Source organism: Dendronephthya gigantea, unplaced genomic scaffold, assembly GCF_004324835.1.
Source record: "Dendronephthya gigantea isolate DGI-Jeju-01 unplaced genomic scaffold, DenGig_1.0 000000F, whole genome shotgun sequence".
Lineage (NCBI taxonomy): Eukaryota > Metazoa > Cnidaria > Anthozoa > Malacalcyonacea > Nephtheidae > Dendronephthya > Dendronephthya gigantea.
In genome coordinates, this window is record NW_021163010.1 from 5,601,469 (window position 1) to 5,618,349 (window position 16,881).

Genomic DNA, 16,881 nt, shown 5'->3' on the forward strand with positions numbered 1-16,881 from the left:
AAACAAATGTAGTTAAAATTGTCAATGTATATTATCTTAGGGGCCTCAAGGGAGACAAGGCCGACAAGGTCTACAAGGCTCTAAAGGAGAACGTGTAAGTACATATTGAATTATTGTACTTATTTACCCTATTTACTTAACTGCATTCACACCCATTGTTTTTGCAATAGCCTAACGAATGAGGAATTCTTGCATAGAAATTAATGTTTCTACATATTTACTATATATAAATTTTGTATTCTTTTAACTAGGGTCAAACTGGTGCTGTTGGTGATGCAGGTGAACAAGGCATGCCCGGGGATAATGTGAGTACTAATTGCTCATTGTGTTATGTTTAATTTATCAATCTATGTAATTCTCTGCAATCAACCTAGGTATATATATATTCAATTTGTCAACCCTTTTCATGTTTAGGGGGAACCTGGTGACCCTGGAAAAGATGGAAGAGATGGACAGCCTGTATGTTCCTTTTGATTTTTGTTGCTTGTTTTATATTAATATTCACAGCAGTAGAAAATAGCAGTTCTTCAATAAAGAGCATGTATACAATTATAATTATTTTGAATCTAGCTAACCATTTTGAGCTAGGCAATATTGGATATGGTAATATGATATTACCGTCGTTTTTCCATCTGTGTATATCTACAATTTTACCCATGCCATTTAATGTCTTATTTGAAAACAGGGCCAGCCTGGTCAGCCTGGTTCTAAGGGTGCGCAAGGAGTCAAGGGTCCTCAGGTATATAAAAATTGCTGTTTTAGTAAGAGTATATTGATATATGATGTATTTGATATATATTTGCATATGAATGAATGCAGCTGTAATGTGAGCAGTGTAATGTGAGTTGAAACATGTAAAAATTTTCATTTGTGAGCTGTAAAAAGTTTTTATTTACATAGGGTGCTAGTGGATTGGCTGGTGTTTCTGGGCCACCTGGTGGACAGGTATGTTCCTATACTATTCACCTTGCCACATGCATTATTATGTGAATTATTACTTTTATGAATGAAATGTTCATTATAATAGGGTCCATCTGGTTCACCTGGTATCCCAGGTAGTCCTGGTGCCCCCGGTGCAAATGGTGAAAAGGGAGAAACTGGAATAGTTGGAAATCCTGGAAATCAAGGACGAATTGGTGATACAGGCCCAAGAGGCAGCAAAGGTTCCAAAGGTGCACGTGGGGCTGAAGGTGTGCAAGGTGGCCCTGGAGCCAAGGGAGATCGGGTAAGTGACTCTTCAATAATGTCACAGACTGTACTCGATGAGTAGTACTTGCAAGCTAAGTATAACAATGGTAATACATGCTGGGCACAAAAGAACAGTCCAGGTGTTTCAAGTCACAATGATTTGTCATGAAATGTGGTTCTGCAGGTGCAACTGCATTGAGAGGTTTTCTTGTATACAAGTTGTACATAACTGGTCAGGGTTGCTGGACCAATGTGAGGGCAAAAGAGGGTGAGAGCAGGTTTTTATGAAGGGGCACTTTTGTAGCAGCACATACTAAAGAAGTTTGCAAAATATTGTTTGTTGTATCCCACTAAGCAAATCTTTCACACATGTACAATAGCCAATTAAAGCAAAATTCTCTGTTAATGTGTACAAAGATGGTTTACTTTAATGTGTTTACCACTTTGCTTTAGGGTGGCATTGGAGAACCTGGACCAACTGGATACCAAGGAAGCCCTGGCAGTCCTGTAAGTTGTGTTTTCATACCTGCTATTTAAAAACTCAGGCATATTCCTTTTAACAAGGTAGAATTGTAACAAGGTAGAATTTAGTGACACTTGTTTTAACTATGTACTTCCTCCCAGTGAAAAGATAATTGTGTAATTGGAACTTTTCTTTATTGCAAACTTGCTATTCTATAAACAGTGATAGCATTGGATTACCAATTTTGAGGTGTACCTACTGTAGGCATTTGCATAGGAGTTTTAGATTGTTAATGGTAAGAAGGAAATTAGCATTACACTGAAAGAATTATCCCATTACTTGCTTTCTCACTTACTATGTCAATTTAGGGTCCCCCTGGTCCACCTGGAACATCTGGTGCACGTGGAGAAAGGGTGAGTCTTGCATGCTTGACCTGAATAAAGGATTGAGCTTATGTACTTTAAAGAACCCTACATTTCATAATTTGCTACATAAATATACTGAAGAAGAAATGGTAGTCAATATAATGATTTCTATATCTCTAGGGTCGCAACGGACAAAGCGGACTTGCAGGTCCAGTCGGACCTAAAGGAAATCAGGTAGAATTAGTTTTTTCCACTTTGGCTACTGACATGTTTTATTATTGAGCTGTTTTTAATAGGGACAGCTGTTTTTGTTTTTAGCAATGCTTTATGCCATTGTTCTCTCACCCTAATTAGCTATGTTATCTCAAATATCTTTTGTTATCATACTCATACTATTTTCACTAGTATTATAGTTTCCCTTAGTATCAACCTCTTTTTGACTAAAACTTGCAGAAATGCTGTCTAAATGACTTTTACCATTTGTTAATTTTATCATTAACAGGGATTACCCGGCCCACCTGGAAACCAAGGTGATCCTGGTGTCAGTGGAAAATCTGTAAGTGACTAAAATTTAATATTGAATGGGTTTCATGTTTCCTCTAACTAATGTATGGCAAATAGCTAATCTTCCCATTATGGTAATATTATAGGAACTTCAGGAGTGTTTGTTTATATCTCTGACCACACAAAACATACAAAATAAAGTGTATTTTATTTAGAATTAGGATAAGGCTAGATAAGAAAAATGTTTACACTATCAGAACTGAGACCGATGTTTAACATTTTACATTCTAAGTCTTGGGCGGTTTTTCTGTACTCTCGGGCGGTTTTTAGTAGGCCCCTTTACTTGACTGTGATTTTTACACAAAAATCAGGTGTATACATATATAATTGATAGTGATTCAATATCATTATATATTTCTAGGGTCCCCCAGGAAGAACAGGGCGTCAAGGTGCACCTGGTCCTTCAGGAGTTAAGGTAAATATACTTAAGTTATGTAATTTATGAACATATTATTGAATATTTATGTTCAAAGTGATATTTTATAGGGTGATCCAGGCTTTGCTGGTGCATTGGGACGTACAGGACCTACTGGACCTAAGGTACATATTTTCAGTATAATGATTTATTATTTATAGTTGGCAAGTAGTCATAACCCTAAACATACACAGGGTATGAAAATTTTTTAGAGAGATTCTCAAAAGTAAGTAATTCATGTATTTTCTCTGCAAGTACAAATATAACTTAAGTGTATGCTGTGTCTTCATCTGGGAGCTTGGTTGTTAACATTTATAAACATGATAACAAGTATTAATATTTGAAATTTGTGGTGATGAAGGGTGAATTGATGGTCCTTTTAGGGTGATCAAGGTCTTCCAGGAGGGCGTGGAGATAATGGACAGAAAGGAGCCAGGGTAATGAAATATAAAATTGCTTGTGCGTTAATTGTACCTTGATAATTCAAGAATTAATTGAATAGCCTATTATGTGAATTGGCCTGGTTCCATATGTCCACATGGATTTTTAATAGTTAGATGCAGCTTTACCTGAAGTTATCTTGTCGCACTGTATAGGCAAATGTATACTGTATCTGTAGAACGACGGCATTCTGCTAGTAAATGAATAGTAAAATGTTACATAATACTTCAGTATTTTAAGGCTTCTAAGAGTACATCATTTTAGTAAAAAAACACAGTGGTTCTAAATTCCTACACTGTTCTCCCCAACTTACACAGTTTAAGGGCCTTGTTGAGAATTTGACACAACTTTATCATCTCAACAAAATATTTTTAGGGCAAAGATGGTGCAGCTGGGCCAAAGGGTTCGCGGGGTGGTCGTGTAAGTATGAACAAATTTCAATCAATTTCAATAGAACACCAAATTGAGGTAAAAGGTTTAGAATAGGCTTACACAAAGATTAAAGATCTAGGTCAGTTTTATAAATAAATGAATCCTATTGTTAGAATTGTTGTGGGCAAATCAGTGATAACCATACAGTAGTTAGCACTTTGCAGGCATCGAATTTTACCTTATTGACAATTTGAAAACTATAATTGATTGGTTTCTTTGTTTCATTTTTAGGGACCCCCAGGTCCTACTGGACAAAATGGTGTTGATGGAAAGCCTGGTAGCCAGGTGAGCATTAAAGTTTTTTTACCAATAGAATGCTGGTTACAGGTAATCTTTGTCAGCAGGGTTATTTATGAGTATTAATTGGAATCAGTGAGTAGAATTATAGAATGTTTTTGATCTTTTAATATATATATATATATATATATATATATATTATATATATATTGTGTTGAATCTTAGGGTGCTGCTGGAAATACCGGCCAAGTTGGACCCCCAGGTGTAGCAGGTCAAGCAGGGCCTCAAGGTCCCGCTGGTCCTACTGGTAACAAAGGAGAACAGGTTAGATATTGACCGTCTTTCTAATTAAACTACCAATTTCAACGTCATTCTTCGTATTATGTTGATCAACTGATACACTGATTGATTTTATATTAATAATCCTCTAGGGCTCTCAAGGTATCGAAGGTGATGTTGGTGCAGATGGTCCTAAAGGAGAGAAGGTTAGTACTTTTTTAATTCCATTCATAACAGCTGTCAACCTGAATATAATTTTTGGTCTAAGTGAATCTTCATTTAGACATCATTGTCTGGGCAGATTGTGATTTCTCTCATTATATATTTTAGGGTGATCGCGGCGTGCAAGGGGCTCAGGGACGTCCTGGAAATGATGGCGAAGATGTAAGCTCTTTCCTTCCAATGTACACATTTATGCGTAGTGCATTATATATATATAGCAGCTGATCATAGCAGATAAGGAGGGGGGTGGAGCAGTTGTAAGTTCATTGAGTTCGCCAAACTCGTTTCTTACTTTTATGAATACAGGGTGCTGATGGGGAGCCAGGTTTGGCTGGAGATACTGGACCTCAAGGAGCTCAGGTGAATTTAAATTTTAAAATGTGTAGCATGGGATATTGAGATGCATCACTCTTCATTACATATGTTCTATTTTACTATGTGTCAATGTAAGGATAATGGAATAATACATGTGGTTATACTGAAAGACTAATCACGTGAATGACTAATTGAATGCATTTTGTACCAGGGTGAGCGTGGTGAACAAGGTCTACAAGGTGCTGTTGGGCCTGCTGGAAGCAAGGTAAGTAGAGAACATCTGTTATATTAATCTACCCCTTCACCTAAAAGTGGGTCAAATCTTTTCCCATGTTAACAATGGGGTTAATGATACCAATGCTAAAGATAACAAAAAAATAATTTTAGCTTTATAGCTTTATTAAAAGTGATAACACGAGCGTACTGTTTTTCTGACTATAGGGTTACCAAGGGGCAGATGGTCAACCTGGCAAGCGGGGTGAACAGGTAAGTTAATTACATACTAAGAATAATTTTATCATTAGAGGATGTTATAAATGTATATTCGTATCTGCTGGCATGACTTTATGATACATTTCAAACAACCAAATGAATCGATTTTTTTTACTCGTATATCATAATTTCATTAATTTTTAGTGATTGTTCTAAAACGTTCAGTGCACTCAGTTTAATATATGTAGGACTTGAGTTGTCATCAATTTACATCGCAATTTTACATCCGCACCGTTCTGGGTTCTAGAAGGAAAGTTAGGGTGTTATATACACTATACAGTGTATTTTTTAAACTATTTCCTTCCTAGGGAGCACAAGGAGAATCTGGAGAACAAGGTGCAGCTGGATTTGCGGTAAGATTATACTTCATTTGCTTGCATATTGCTCCTAACGATTTATTACAAGGCACGTTTCCTTGGGCGGTCTTAAGCCAGAACCGAGTCCCGCTACATGACGCATGCAAAGGTAGAGGGTACATGTAAGTGCACTTGACTATAACAAGTAAGATGGTAAAAACAAGGCTGAAAAACCTCTATTCAGGATTACTTCGTCCTTCAAGGGCACTGACCAATTATCTGGCTTTTTATTGGAATTTTTTATTACTATTTTATTTCCTTTAATCCAAACCTTTCTTATTTTGACGATTTTCAGGAAAATAGTTTTGAAACGTTTTTGTTGTTGTTGCATGCTGTTCTCTAGGGTCAACCTGGAAAACCTGGTGCACTCGGTGAAGCTGGTGCTGATGGCCAACCTGTGAGTGTGTAGTCCATCTTGAGTCATTATCATATTTTTTTTTCACTCGTTGATGTGAATGCCCACCTGAGTTTGAGATCTAGAAGTGTATAATCTTGCCTTGCTCCAAATTCCAAATACTTTACAACAGTAGATGCTCAGTAACAATTTCAATTCAATGATAAATTATTGAAATGTCACCTTGCGTTGTTTATATCTTTTGTACGAAATGTTAAAAAGTAATTTTGATATTTAGGGACCTGAAGGTGCAATGGGACCTCCTGGCATGATGGGACGTCGTGGTCCAGTCGGTCTTCCAGGTGTACCCGGTCTTCCCGGCGAAAACGGAGAGAAGGGCGGCAAGGTACCTGACAATGTGTCAAAATACTAAGGCAGCTCACATAGGCGTTGTATTATTCCGTTTTTGGTAATCTCAGGGGTTTTAATGATTTTTATTGCAGTGAAATGTCTTTATAATGTACATGGCACTTCGTTAATTTGGCAATTGATGTTTGCTATTGTTTCAAATACAGCAACCAATGTGGTTTTACTAAATGCTGCTGATTATAATTAAGTGACTCTTTAAGAGTACACTTTTTTATTATGAAATAACATAACCATAATGACATAATGTATTTCCCAAGGGTCCAAAAGGTAATCCTGGTCGTGATGGTAAACCTGGCCAAGATGGTCGACCTGTAAGTAAAGAGTGTCTGTTACAGTGGTTTTGCTCATACTGTGTGTATCGACTTACATTTCGTCACTATCTCACAGGGTAGAAATGGTAATCCTGGTGCCCAAGGACGTCCTGGTCCCAGTGGCCCTAAGGTATGTCACTGCTATGAATAAAATAAGTTCATAACTTTTAACTAAAATTACCCAAGAAGGTATTGGTTGGATATGATAGTTCGATAGAAAGATATGTTGTTACAAATTTAGGCCTGCGAGTAATTAAGTCAGCGAGTAACTGTGTGATTGGAGAATCCAAAGTTTAAAATGCGAAGATACTGATTTCTAGTAATATCGAGAGATAAATGTTGTTGAACTGGACAACTGCACCTGCCACTTTGTCTTATTCGGCCCCAATCTTAGTAGTATTTTTCGATCGCTGTTATTTCTCGGTGCATAACTACGTGTGCAAAACGTTCCTTGATTTTTACATCATTTTTATGAATGACGAATCAGACGTAATAAATTCACTTAAGCTCTGAGCGAAATGTAAAACTACGTTTGCACAACATGGTGGGTTGCACAACATGGCGGGAGAATTATGGTGGGAAAGATTTAAGATTTAGTTCCGCAAAAAGCAACGGAGTTGACTGGCGAATGAGAAATGTTTCAACCACAGTGTTTAATATATTTTTATTCTCTTAAACAGGGTGAGCGAGGTGACATCGGAGGTCGTGGCGCAGATGGATCACCTGGTGAACGTGTATGTTTTAAATTTTGTATTCTAAAAATGCGGTCTTTCAGTGAATACATCAAACGGAGGTGTTCATATAGCTTGAAATCCTCCTAGAGGATGCTGTTGCAACTCTGCGTTAGGTTGCAACTTTATGAATATTCTTTATCATCCTTCGTTCATTCTTAGGGTCCTCCAGGTAATGCAGGTGCTGCTGGAGACCAAGGTCAAGCAGGAGCTCCCGTAAGTTTTCGATTTATTTTTCACGTCTCCTGGCATTTCTTCAAACTCTAAGTACGCTTTATGTTGTATTATTTCAGGGTCAACAAGGACCTGATGGACCTAAGGGCAGTCGAGGTGATAAAGGTGGTAAGGTGAGTCTTGATACAGACTCACATGAATACCGAATACCATGAGATTATGGTTAACTACTCTGACGAACAGGCGGTGTTGTAAAAATTACCGAATTGAAACAATGATTGAAAAGTTCAATAATTTTCAGTAGGATGGTCGAAAGACGTTCAAAAACATTAGACATTCACTCGTCCTAATTTTGTCACTGTACTTTAAAATGCATCATAATTGTTTCTTTGTATTTTTTAGGGCGAGAAAGGTTTGAAGGGTGTAGCTGGAATGTCTGGAGCCCCTGGTGGACCGGTAAGATGTCAAATCTGTAACGCCCTGTGATTTGCAATATATTCTTTGAGTTCAAGGTTCTATGTTGATAAAGGACAACATTTTATCGAATTAGCTGTATAAGTACTATGTTTATTCGTTAATCAATCCCTTTTCCCCACTGCACTTCAGGGTGAACAAGGAGATCGTGGTATTGAAGGTGACGCTGGATCCAGTGGAAGACCTGTAAGTCCATAACTGCGCTTATATTTTATCCTTCCATTTCATCGGTGAAGCAGTCCTTGTAGGTGAGCGGGGAAGCCCTGTTATGTTTAGTTAAAAAAACGTAACGGTAACTGATCAACTAATGATAGTCGAAACTTCTAAAAGATATAGGATATTCCAGCCCAGTCTTTGTGTTCAGTTGTCTTGATGCAGATATGCACAATTTTAGGGAGGTCCAGGTGTACAAGGAGCCCGAGGCGAGACTGGTCCTGTGGGACCTGCCGTAAGTATATATATATTATGTAATTCAAACGCACATGACATTTTATTCCAACTATCCCCTATGACAGGTATAACATTCCCACCACAACTGTAAAAAAGGCCACGATGATGAATGAAAACATCCGTGACCATATTAAATGCTCTACTTTCTAGGGATCCCCTGGATTACCTGGTGTTGCTGGAGATGACGGATTGGGCGGAGCTAAGGTAAAATCTCAAGTCAATTTAAACAGCATGACTGTTCTCAATTCAAAAGAAAATATGCAAATATTTCCCCGGCTAACTATTTTTCCGCAAGTGGAAATCCAGCCGTAGATCAATAAGGCACTTTGTGGCCATCAACAACAGAAATTAATATCTTAAAAAGCTTCAGAGCCAATTGTTTCTTGTACGAATGTTATCCTTTCAATCGGATTGCTGTATGTTTTGAGAGCCTACTTTTGAAGCATTTAAATTTCAGAAAATTGTAAAAATTTCCAATAACCTTTTTGTGTCTAATAGTCAAACCTACCGAATTTTAACCTGGGAAAACTCAATGCTCACATTAATCCGTTTTCATCCTAGGGTAACCGAGGTCAACCTGGCCCAGATGGTAAAACTGGACCACCAGGTCCTCCGGGTAATCCTGGATTGGACGGCGAAAACGGTCAAAATGGTGAAGCTGGAGATTCGGTGAGATTTCTTAAAGCTAAGTTATACAATTGAGTAGGGAAAACCAGATATGCTTTCTTAAATCATTATCTTGAATAAAATGACAAAATATATTCAATGACAAAATAGATTTCTTTCGTGGCCATCACCAAACAGTCGGCCGGCGTTTTTCCAATAAAGACCGCAATTGGTTGAAATCAGGGAAAGCATACTTGTTTCACGACATAGTCCTTCTCGCACTACTACCTAACGAGAACTAGAATTAAAAATTGATCTGTATGATTTATCGTTTGTTAATTCTTCTTTTTTAGGGAGATGCTGGTGAAAGAGGTGCCACTGGTGCCAAGGGTAGTAAGGGAGCCACGGTCAGTATGACAGTTTATATGCGTACAATTAAGAAAATCCACGTATTTACCAAGCATTTCGTGACAACGAGTTTAACATCTTTACCGCGCCCTTTTTAGGGATACCCCGGCCCACAAGGTATTCAAGGGTTAACTGGAAAGGCTGGACCTAAGGTAAGCAAACAAAGATACCAATGAATCTTTTTTTATATAGTAGCCTGCAAAATTACGATGAGGGTGCCAAATTATTACGGGGAAGGGGCACCATTTCGTTAATATATGTCAACGAACTCTTGCTTGTTTTACATACTATTAGCTGTCACTGATGTTGTTATATAGTTAACACCTAGTCGTTTTGGTAGAAAACGAGCGATGGAAGTGATGTCTAATTTTTTCATGTATTATTTTAAGGGTGATGCAGGCGATAGTGGGCCCGTCGGCGACGAAGGAGGAGATGGCGAAAAGGTAAGGTTCTCGTAGGGGTAGTAATTGTGAATAAGTAAGTATCAAGTCTTGAGAACAAATAGTTCAAATCCATCTTGTTAAAACTGGTAGTCAGGTTACCAGTCCGTTGATAGAAAGTAATATTTAAAATGAGATTGTTTTGTGCGCCCTTTTTCCTTGTAATCAAACATGTTCAAGAATACCGTTTATTTTAAAGCATGTTTTGCAAATTTCTCTACAAAATCTTAAGTATACAACATTTTCAAATACATAACTTGGCAAAAATCCTCACACTAATATTATACGCTCACCTGGCTAACATATTTGGATCTAGATAAAAAAAATGGAAAATTGTAAAAATCGAGTGAGAAGAAAGCATGGTAAAACGTTATCTAGAATTTTCCATTCCCATTTTTGTCAATATGACAATTGCTCCCAGTAAATCGTCTTGAATCGTCGTGCTTTTTGGTACAGCCAAAGAGTCAAATGCCATAGTTGTTGTGTAAATGAAGAATAAATTGTTTCAATCCAGGGTTATGATGGTGGAAGAGGAGCTAACGGCGCTGATGGTGCTGATGGTGAAGATGTAAGTTTCATACCATCTTTGCTAAGATTAAGCGTGTTCTCTTTCCAGTCTTCCTCGTAATATCGTCTTCACACCAATTCACACCAATTCGATAGAGAAGCTCTAGAAACTCAATTAAAGTTTAACTGGGAGCCTACAAAATTTTAGTCGCTTGCAGATCCTCCCAGTTAGATATTTCGACCCTGTAACAAATCTAATCGCATTTGCATTTTATGGTCAGTTCTGTGTATAAGCTTTTATACAACTTATTATCATATACATTAAGGGTGACGATGGCGCTGATAGTGATGAATCTGGAGACCCCGGACAAGCCGGAGAACAGGTCGGTAAAACTGTTATTTTAAGTCGCAGAGAAGTTAGTAGGGCTCTTGGGAACTGGGTGCAAATAAATATTACTCTTTGTAATGAACGGAGGAATGTACGGCAAAATGATGTGATAGTCCGTTTTAATTGCTATATGTTGTAAATGAATACGAGCTTGAGCTTATAGTCAGAAAGATAGGAAATGACCTTGAGCAGAACGATGCGTACAGTGCTATAAACAGATCCGTCCCCCCCAAAAATTAAGCACCTTATACGCAACCCGATGTTTCCTAATGAATATTTGATTTTTTTACACTAGGACATTTCTTTATATTTTCTTGTAAACATAATTTAATTTTTTCGTATGAACACTTAAATTCTTACAAATCCTTGCAATCTTGTTCTAGGGTCCTAGAGGTCCTGATGGACGTCCCGGAGCTATTGGTGCACCAGGTCCATTAGGCCCTGATGGTCAACCTGGTATTGATGGACCACCTGGAAATTTTGGTAACCGGGTACGACCTTTTAACTATTAAATTTCTCTTACTACCTTATTACTTGTGCATGTTGCAAAATACACTATACGTTGGGTATGTTGCAAAATACACTCCACCTCGGTTATATTCCAATGTACACTTCCTCCCGGGCATTTGCAAAATACACTGATAACGTTGTAACGTAAATAATACCTCGAATACTCTGCTCCGCCTCAGAAATGTTGCAATATACACTCTTTCCCAGCCTTTTTGCAATCTACCTTCCACCTCGGGCATGTTTTGAAATACACTCCAACACAGCGTGTTTCAAAACACACTTTAAAGTTTACGTTATAATAATAGGGTGATGCAGGACCGAAAGGAGTAAAGGGACAGCCTGGTCCCGACGGAGACGACGTAAGTAATGTTTTCACCTTTATATATTATCATAGTTTAGGGCAACTGTAGGCTTTCGACCGATTACAATCTGCAATATCGGTCAACTTATCTCAACTTAACGAGAGTGAGTATTGGGAATATTATGTTTCAGGGAGAAACCGGTACCGTTGGTGAAACCGGTGTTGAGGGTGACGATGGTGCTAAGGGACCAAAAGGCGACATGGGCGCCCCAGGAACACGAGGACCGCCTGGTGATGCTGTAAGTCTTTTAAAATGTTACTATGCTGTAGAGAAAAGTAAATTAAAGAGCTAAATAAAGTATCGTGGTGTAAGTTTTCATCTGTTGACATTTGTTTCTCCTTAGGGTGACGATGGCAAACCTGGTAATCCTGGTCATGGTGGTAATCAAGGAAAATTGGTACAAAAGTCTATCTCTTTATGTAGTTTAAAGGCATCGTTGTCTGCTCGAGGCGATATCTGCTCTTTCGTGTAGCTGTAGGAAGGGTTTTTCAAGCTTTTTTAGTCGCAACTGAATATTAGTTTGACTTTGATGTTTTATAGGATTTCTGATATTTCTGTAAACTGTGCATTGGTCATTATACCGATTTTTAAGAAAATAGCTGAAAATTTTACTATTAATTGTTGTAGGGTGTACCTGGTCCAAATGGTAAGAACGGTCCCCCTGGAGCACCAGGTGTTGCGGTAAGCTTTCGTATTACGTTCATTGATAGAGTCTGTATGATGACGATTTAGTTATTGGGCCCTGCATTGTGGCGGAGTGCCCTTCATCGAATGGTAGGGATGATATGGAAGATGTTTTACATATCAAAATATGGTATATCGGAGGTCGTAGTACATGAGAAGGAGGCATTACACAATGGAATACCTAAGAAAAAAACCATTAGGAAAGATTGACAGTAAAGACATTGATGTTATTTAGGGTCCCAACGGCCGACGCGGTCCACCAGGTGAAGATGGTCCTGCAGGAAGAAGTGGAGCTACTGGACCTCCCGTAAGTAATAACCAGGGATACTGGTGTATATTGTAGTACGAGATTGCACTGGGCATCTTCTACCTACATGAGGGACGGCACTAGGCAGATTCTACCTGTAGGAGGCAGCTGTCTTCCTTTATCTTTCTACACTAAACTGTACCAATGTACCGGCGAAATTTTGCCGTGTTCAGACACTAAGTTTGGTCGTTGTTAAACCCGTTGTGCCAAAAAATTTCAATTACGTTTAATTACGTTTTTTACTGGAACATATAGATAGTCAATCTTCTTATCTTCACCAACTTCGTCTCCAGATTTGTTTTTTCTTAAAACATATAACCACACAGTCATGCACGTTTATTCATTTCAATTTTTTCCGATGTAGGGCCCACCTGGTGATCCCGGTTCACCTGGTAATGCTGTAAGTATATTTTGGCAACGTTTAAATAAATATTAAGCGTATTATGGTACACAGCATTTCAATACAAAAAGATTAGTCTTGTTTATATATCAGGCTATCTACGGCCAACATATTAAATATTATCATTTTCTTCTGTAGGGTCCACCTGGAGTCCTTATCAGGGTAAGGAATGAGGCATAAACACTTGTAACTTCTCGTCAAATGTGATATATTTACTGTCTAAGATATACAGACAGCAAAACCTCTTGACATTTTAAACTGAGGACCTTCGTCAGAAGACGTTTTAATGTTTAGCATGTCAAGTTATCATTATTACACTTTCGATTACAGAGAGACCGATATAAGTATAGTTTAGAGATAGGTGAAAACTTTGTCACAAAAAACTTTTCGTCCCCATAATGAAATACGACGAGATATATCTATCAGAAATCTCGTTTAACCTCGCCATTTAAAATGAACAGCCCTGAACCAATGTGATAAGAGCCCTGAGCCCTCGTGGTGATTTTTACTGTGGGGATAATCTTTGTTGTTTTGGTAATTGGAAACATTTTGTTTACCCTGCAGCAAGAAGCTTCACAAGTCGTTGTAGAAAAGGGACCTCGATTCTACTCAAGCAATCAGGTGAGTGCTTTACAGCACGTAACGCCGGTCTAACACAAGAAACACCGATGGTTGTGTGATACATAAGGGTGGCGCCCCTGTCATTTGTCGTCAGTTTTTAACTGAGATCCAGTATGTGTTCTTTCGATCATCGAAACATCTCAATTGGTCCTGTACTTCTCTAAAATCAACTCTCAACAACTCGACGGTTTTTAAACACCATAAACGTTCCTTTTCGTCTTCAATAATAATAGTCGGCTAATGGCTTAATGCAGCATCGCAATATATATTTTTTTTAGGACTTTGTCACTGACGACACTTTGGTCGATGACGTAAGCGTCGTTAAGAAGGCAACAGAAAGCATCCTTGCTATGATGGAAAAGATGGATGGACGTGAAGCCTCATCAGCAGCACGATCTTGCCGAGATTTGAAAATGGAATATCCCTCAGCCCCAGATGGTAAAATAGCAATTTTTATTTTCGCCTTTTGATAGATTTAAACTGGCGAAATATTACCAATCCTCTGATATTTTGGGCTCTTTTCCAAACATCTGTAACTTATGCACTCTCTGGCATCAGTCAAAAGAAGAAAATCGTACGTTATGGATTGGCAATTGAATTGTGACCACTTTAATATATTAATTCTGCTTGATTGCTCACAATTCAAAAAAAGCAGGCGAAATATTTCGCATTTTGCTTGAAAATTTCGCCCAATGGAAGCAGTGTTTTATCGCTGGTGTTGACGGTCCCTAGCCCGTTCAAAATAAATTTGACTCAAAATTTTATGCAATTTTTTGCCCAAAGGAATAAATAGTAGAAAATAGTATGTATAGTAGAAAATTTCCTATACTTTGCGATAAAAGTAAATCAGTAAAAGGTATAAATCAATTCGTCACACGGTTGTTGGCTTTTTAAGGACCGTTTGGCGAAGGAGTAACGAATGACGCGATTTTCCCCCTTTGATTTATCACAAATTCCGTCCGTTACATTCAACTGCTGGATCTTATTTAGGCGAATACTGGATCGATCCTGACTGGGGTAGCCATGGCAACGCTTTCAAAGCCAAATGTGACTTTACTCTACGTGAAACATGCATTAAATCTCTCAATTCTAAGAAAACTAACGACAACGAAGAAGTAAGTAAAATTAGGCTAGGTAAAGATGGCCAAATAATCAAAAGGAATCCTGAATGGCCATGTCTTTGTTGTCAACCCTGACTCTGATGTCAAGTGATATTTTGTGTTACATTGCAGTTCGAATACGCCGATGATGTTCAAATGACCTTCCTCCGATTATTAAGTAGCACCGTTCGTCAACAAATAACATATCATTGCAAGAACTCGATGGCGTTTGATGGCAAACTGAAGTCTATCAACTTGATCGGAGAAAACGAGATTGATATTAATATGAACAGTCCAACTAAATACAGACCCACAATTCTCCTAGATGAATGCAAGGTGGGTTGAAATCCACTCGAACCTATTTTAATACCAAAGAATTAGTGTGATGAAGCATTCCTAGAACCCAGACCTGTGTGGTTTGTGTACGCACTTTTAAAAGTGATTTATTCTTGTTTTAGAAAAATGATAATATGTGGCATAAGACTATATTCGAAGTAAAAACGGAGCAGAAGCAACGGCTACCGATTATCAACGTTACACCATTTGACACGGGCGTAGGAAAACAACACAAGTTTGAAGCGGGAGATGTATGCTTTGTGTGGTAAAGAACACGATACGAACACGGAGCCTGCTTGACAACGGAATGAATAAATGTAGACGTGAAAACGCAGGCTAGGGAATTACATCTTATTAGTTGAATAAATATAACAGCTAAATCGTTATTCTCTGTACATTTCAGTGTGTGTAGAATTGTTAAAAATATAAATTGTCTTGTGTTTGTTCGTTGCCGGTGATTAACACCAACACTGCTTGGCACAATAATGGGCAGGCGGTGCATATATTAAACATTAGAATTCCAAAGTTAGTTAATATCATTGAAATTTAAAATATATTTTTTCATTTGAATATAATTAACAATTTAAAATAGTAACTTGTGGTATAGTGACTCTCTATGTTGATTTGAGAGAGGGTCTTGAAGACTGGAGCTGCAAATCACTTGCTCTTGCCACTGCTTTCACGCAAGGACAGTAGAAAATAAGGTTGGGATTTGAGCTGGAAAACTGGTTTCTTCCTATCATTTGCGAATCAGTAAAGTATAGTACGTCAGTGAAAACTGTGAAGTGAAAACTAGTGACCATTGGGGCGCAGTCTGTCTAATGATTGTTTTTTATTAACGGGAATCATGCCAATTTTCCGTCACTGGCGAGTTTCTAAAGGTACAATAAGTGACGTTTTTCTTGTTTTTATGGGACCTCTAGTGTCCCTATTTAGTCGAATTTTATTATTTTGATATGACTGCTAGATTGGTTCAGAATGGTCACGATAATGGTGACGACCGGGTAAGTTGCAAGAGATTGATGCTTAAATTTTGTCAATTGAAAAACAGCTTTTATCAAACTATTCAAATACATTTACTCATGCGAATACTTGTTGATCTGCTAAAACGAAAGATTTCGCTCATTATATTAATCATTAACAATGGTCTCCTTGACTGTCGGTGCAATATGGAAATTAGGGTTTTAGTTTGTATGATTTTATGAATTCAGTTGTGAAGTTAGGTAGATAGCAATGCCATTGGCATTGTTGCCTGACGAATCCGTAGTTATTTCAAAATATTGGGAGGAAGGTGAAGGCAATCATAGTTTCAAGAAACCTGCAAATGCAAAGAGTTGTTGCCTTCTTTGAGGACTAAACGACCGAACGTTGATCGTTCTTCGGTGGTGTGCACCGTAAGTGTTGTAGTATTCTAAAGTATTCTCAGTCTAATATTTATCTTCCCAATCAGACATAAAGTGTGAGTTGTAAAGCGCAGGGAAATTTAAACACCTTCAAACAACCAGCATTCTTTGTATTCCGTGCTTCCTTCGATCGAAAA

General features: G+C 38.0%; 1 protein-coding gene across 2 annotated transcripts in view; it reads left to right on the forward strand.

The window, feature by feature from the left end:
• Positions 1-15,784, forward strand: part of LOC114522606 (collagen alpha-1(I) chain-like) — a 30,211-nt gene extending 14,427 nt beyond the window's left edge. For both annotated transcript variants that reach the window (XM_028543345.1, XM_028543350.1), the window contains 52 exons: positions 41-94; positions 252-305; positions 415-459; positions 686-739; positions 901-945; positions 1,028-1,225; positions 1,642-1,695; positions 2,020-2,064; positions 2,197-2,250; positions 2,519-2,572; positions 2,942-2,995; positions 3,067-3,120; positions 3,379-3,432; positions 3,812-3,856; positions 4,100-4,153; positions 4,331-4,429; positions 4,537-4,590; positions 4,715-4,768; positions 4,913-4,966; positions 5,133-5,186; positions 5,363-5,407; positions 5,722-5,766; positions 6,113-6,166; positions 6,402-6,509; positions 6,790-6,843; positions 6,920-6,973; positions 7,524-7,577; positions 7,737-7,790; positions 7,868-7,921; positions 8,151-8,204; positions 8,355-8,408; positions 8,617-8,670; positions 8,823-8,876; positions 9,234-9,341; positions 9,632-9,685; positions 9,785-9,838; positions 10,076-10,129; positions 10,641-10,694; positions 10,960-11,016; positions 11,405-11,512; positions 11,837-11,890; positions 12,024-12,131; positions 12,237-12,290; positions 12,521-12,574; positions 12,813-12,884; positions 13,249-13,284; positions 13,423-13,446; positions 13,849-13,905; positions 14,184-14,343; positions 14,896-15,020; positions 15,138-15,341; positions 15,464-15,784. In XM_028543345.1, the coding sequence (XP_028399146.1) occupies positions 41-94; positions 252-305; positions 415-459; positions 686-739; positions 901-945; positions 1,028-1,225; positions 1,642-1,695; positions 2,020-2,064; positions 2,197-2,250; positions 2,519-2,572; positions 2,942-2,995; positions 3,067-3,120; positions 3,379-3,432; positions 3,812-3,856; positions 4,100-4,153; positions 4,331-4,429; positions 4,537-4,590; positions 4,715-4,768; positions 4,913-4,966; positions 5,133-5,186; positions 5,363-5,407; positions 5,722-5,766; positions 6,113-6,166; positions 6,402-6,509; positions 6,790-6,843; positions 6,920-6,973; positions 7,524-7,577; positions 7,737-7,790; positions 7,868-7,921; positions 8,151-8,204; positions 8,355-8,408; positions 8,617-8,670; positions 8,823-8,876; positions 9,234-9,341; positions 9,632-9,685; positions 9,785-9,838; positions 10,076-10,129; positions 10,641-10,694; positions 10,960-11,016; positions 11,405-11,512; positions 11,837-11,890; positions 12,024-12,131; positions 12,237-12,290; positions 12,521-12,574; positions 12,813-12,884; positions 13,249-13,284; positions 13,423-13,446; positions 13,849-13,905; positions 14,184-14,343; positions 14,896-15,020; positions 15,138-15,341; positions 15,464-15,610 (3,555 nt within the window). In that variant the 3' untranslated portion in view covers positions 15,611-15,784. The remainder of the gene's footprint in view (positions 1-40; positions 95-251; positions 306-414; positions 460-685; positions 740-900; positions 946-1,027; positions 1,226-1,641; positions 1,696-2,019; positions 2,065-2,196; positions 2,251-2,518; positions 2,573-2,941; positions 2,996-3,066; positions 3,121-3,378; positions 3,433-3,811; positions 3,857-4,099; positions 4,154-4,330; positions 4,430-4,536; positions 4,591-4,714; positions 4,769-4,912; positions 4,967-5,132; positions 5,187-5,362; positions 5,408-5,721; positions 5,767-6,112; positions 6,167-6,401; positions 6,510-6,789; positions 6,844-6,919; positions 6,974-7,523; positions 7,578-7,736; positions 7,791-7,867; positions 7,922-8,150; positions 8,205-8,354; positions 8,409-8,616; positions 8,671-8,822; positions 8,877-9,233; positions 9,342-9,631; positions 9,686-9,784; positions 9,839-10,075; positions 10,130-10,640; positions 10,695-10,959; positions 11,017-11,404; positions 11,513-11,836; positions 11,891-12,023; positions 12,132-12,236; positions 12,291-12,520; positions 12,575-12,812; positions 12,885-13,248; positions 13,285-13,422; positions 13,447-13,848; positions 13,906-14,183; positions 14,344-14,895; positions 15,021-15,137; positions 15,342-15,463) is intronic.
• The last annotated feature ends 1,097 nt before the right edge of the window (positions 15,785-16,881 follow it).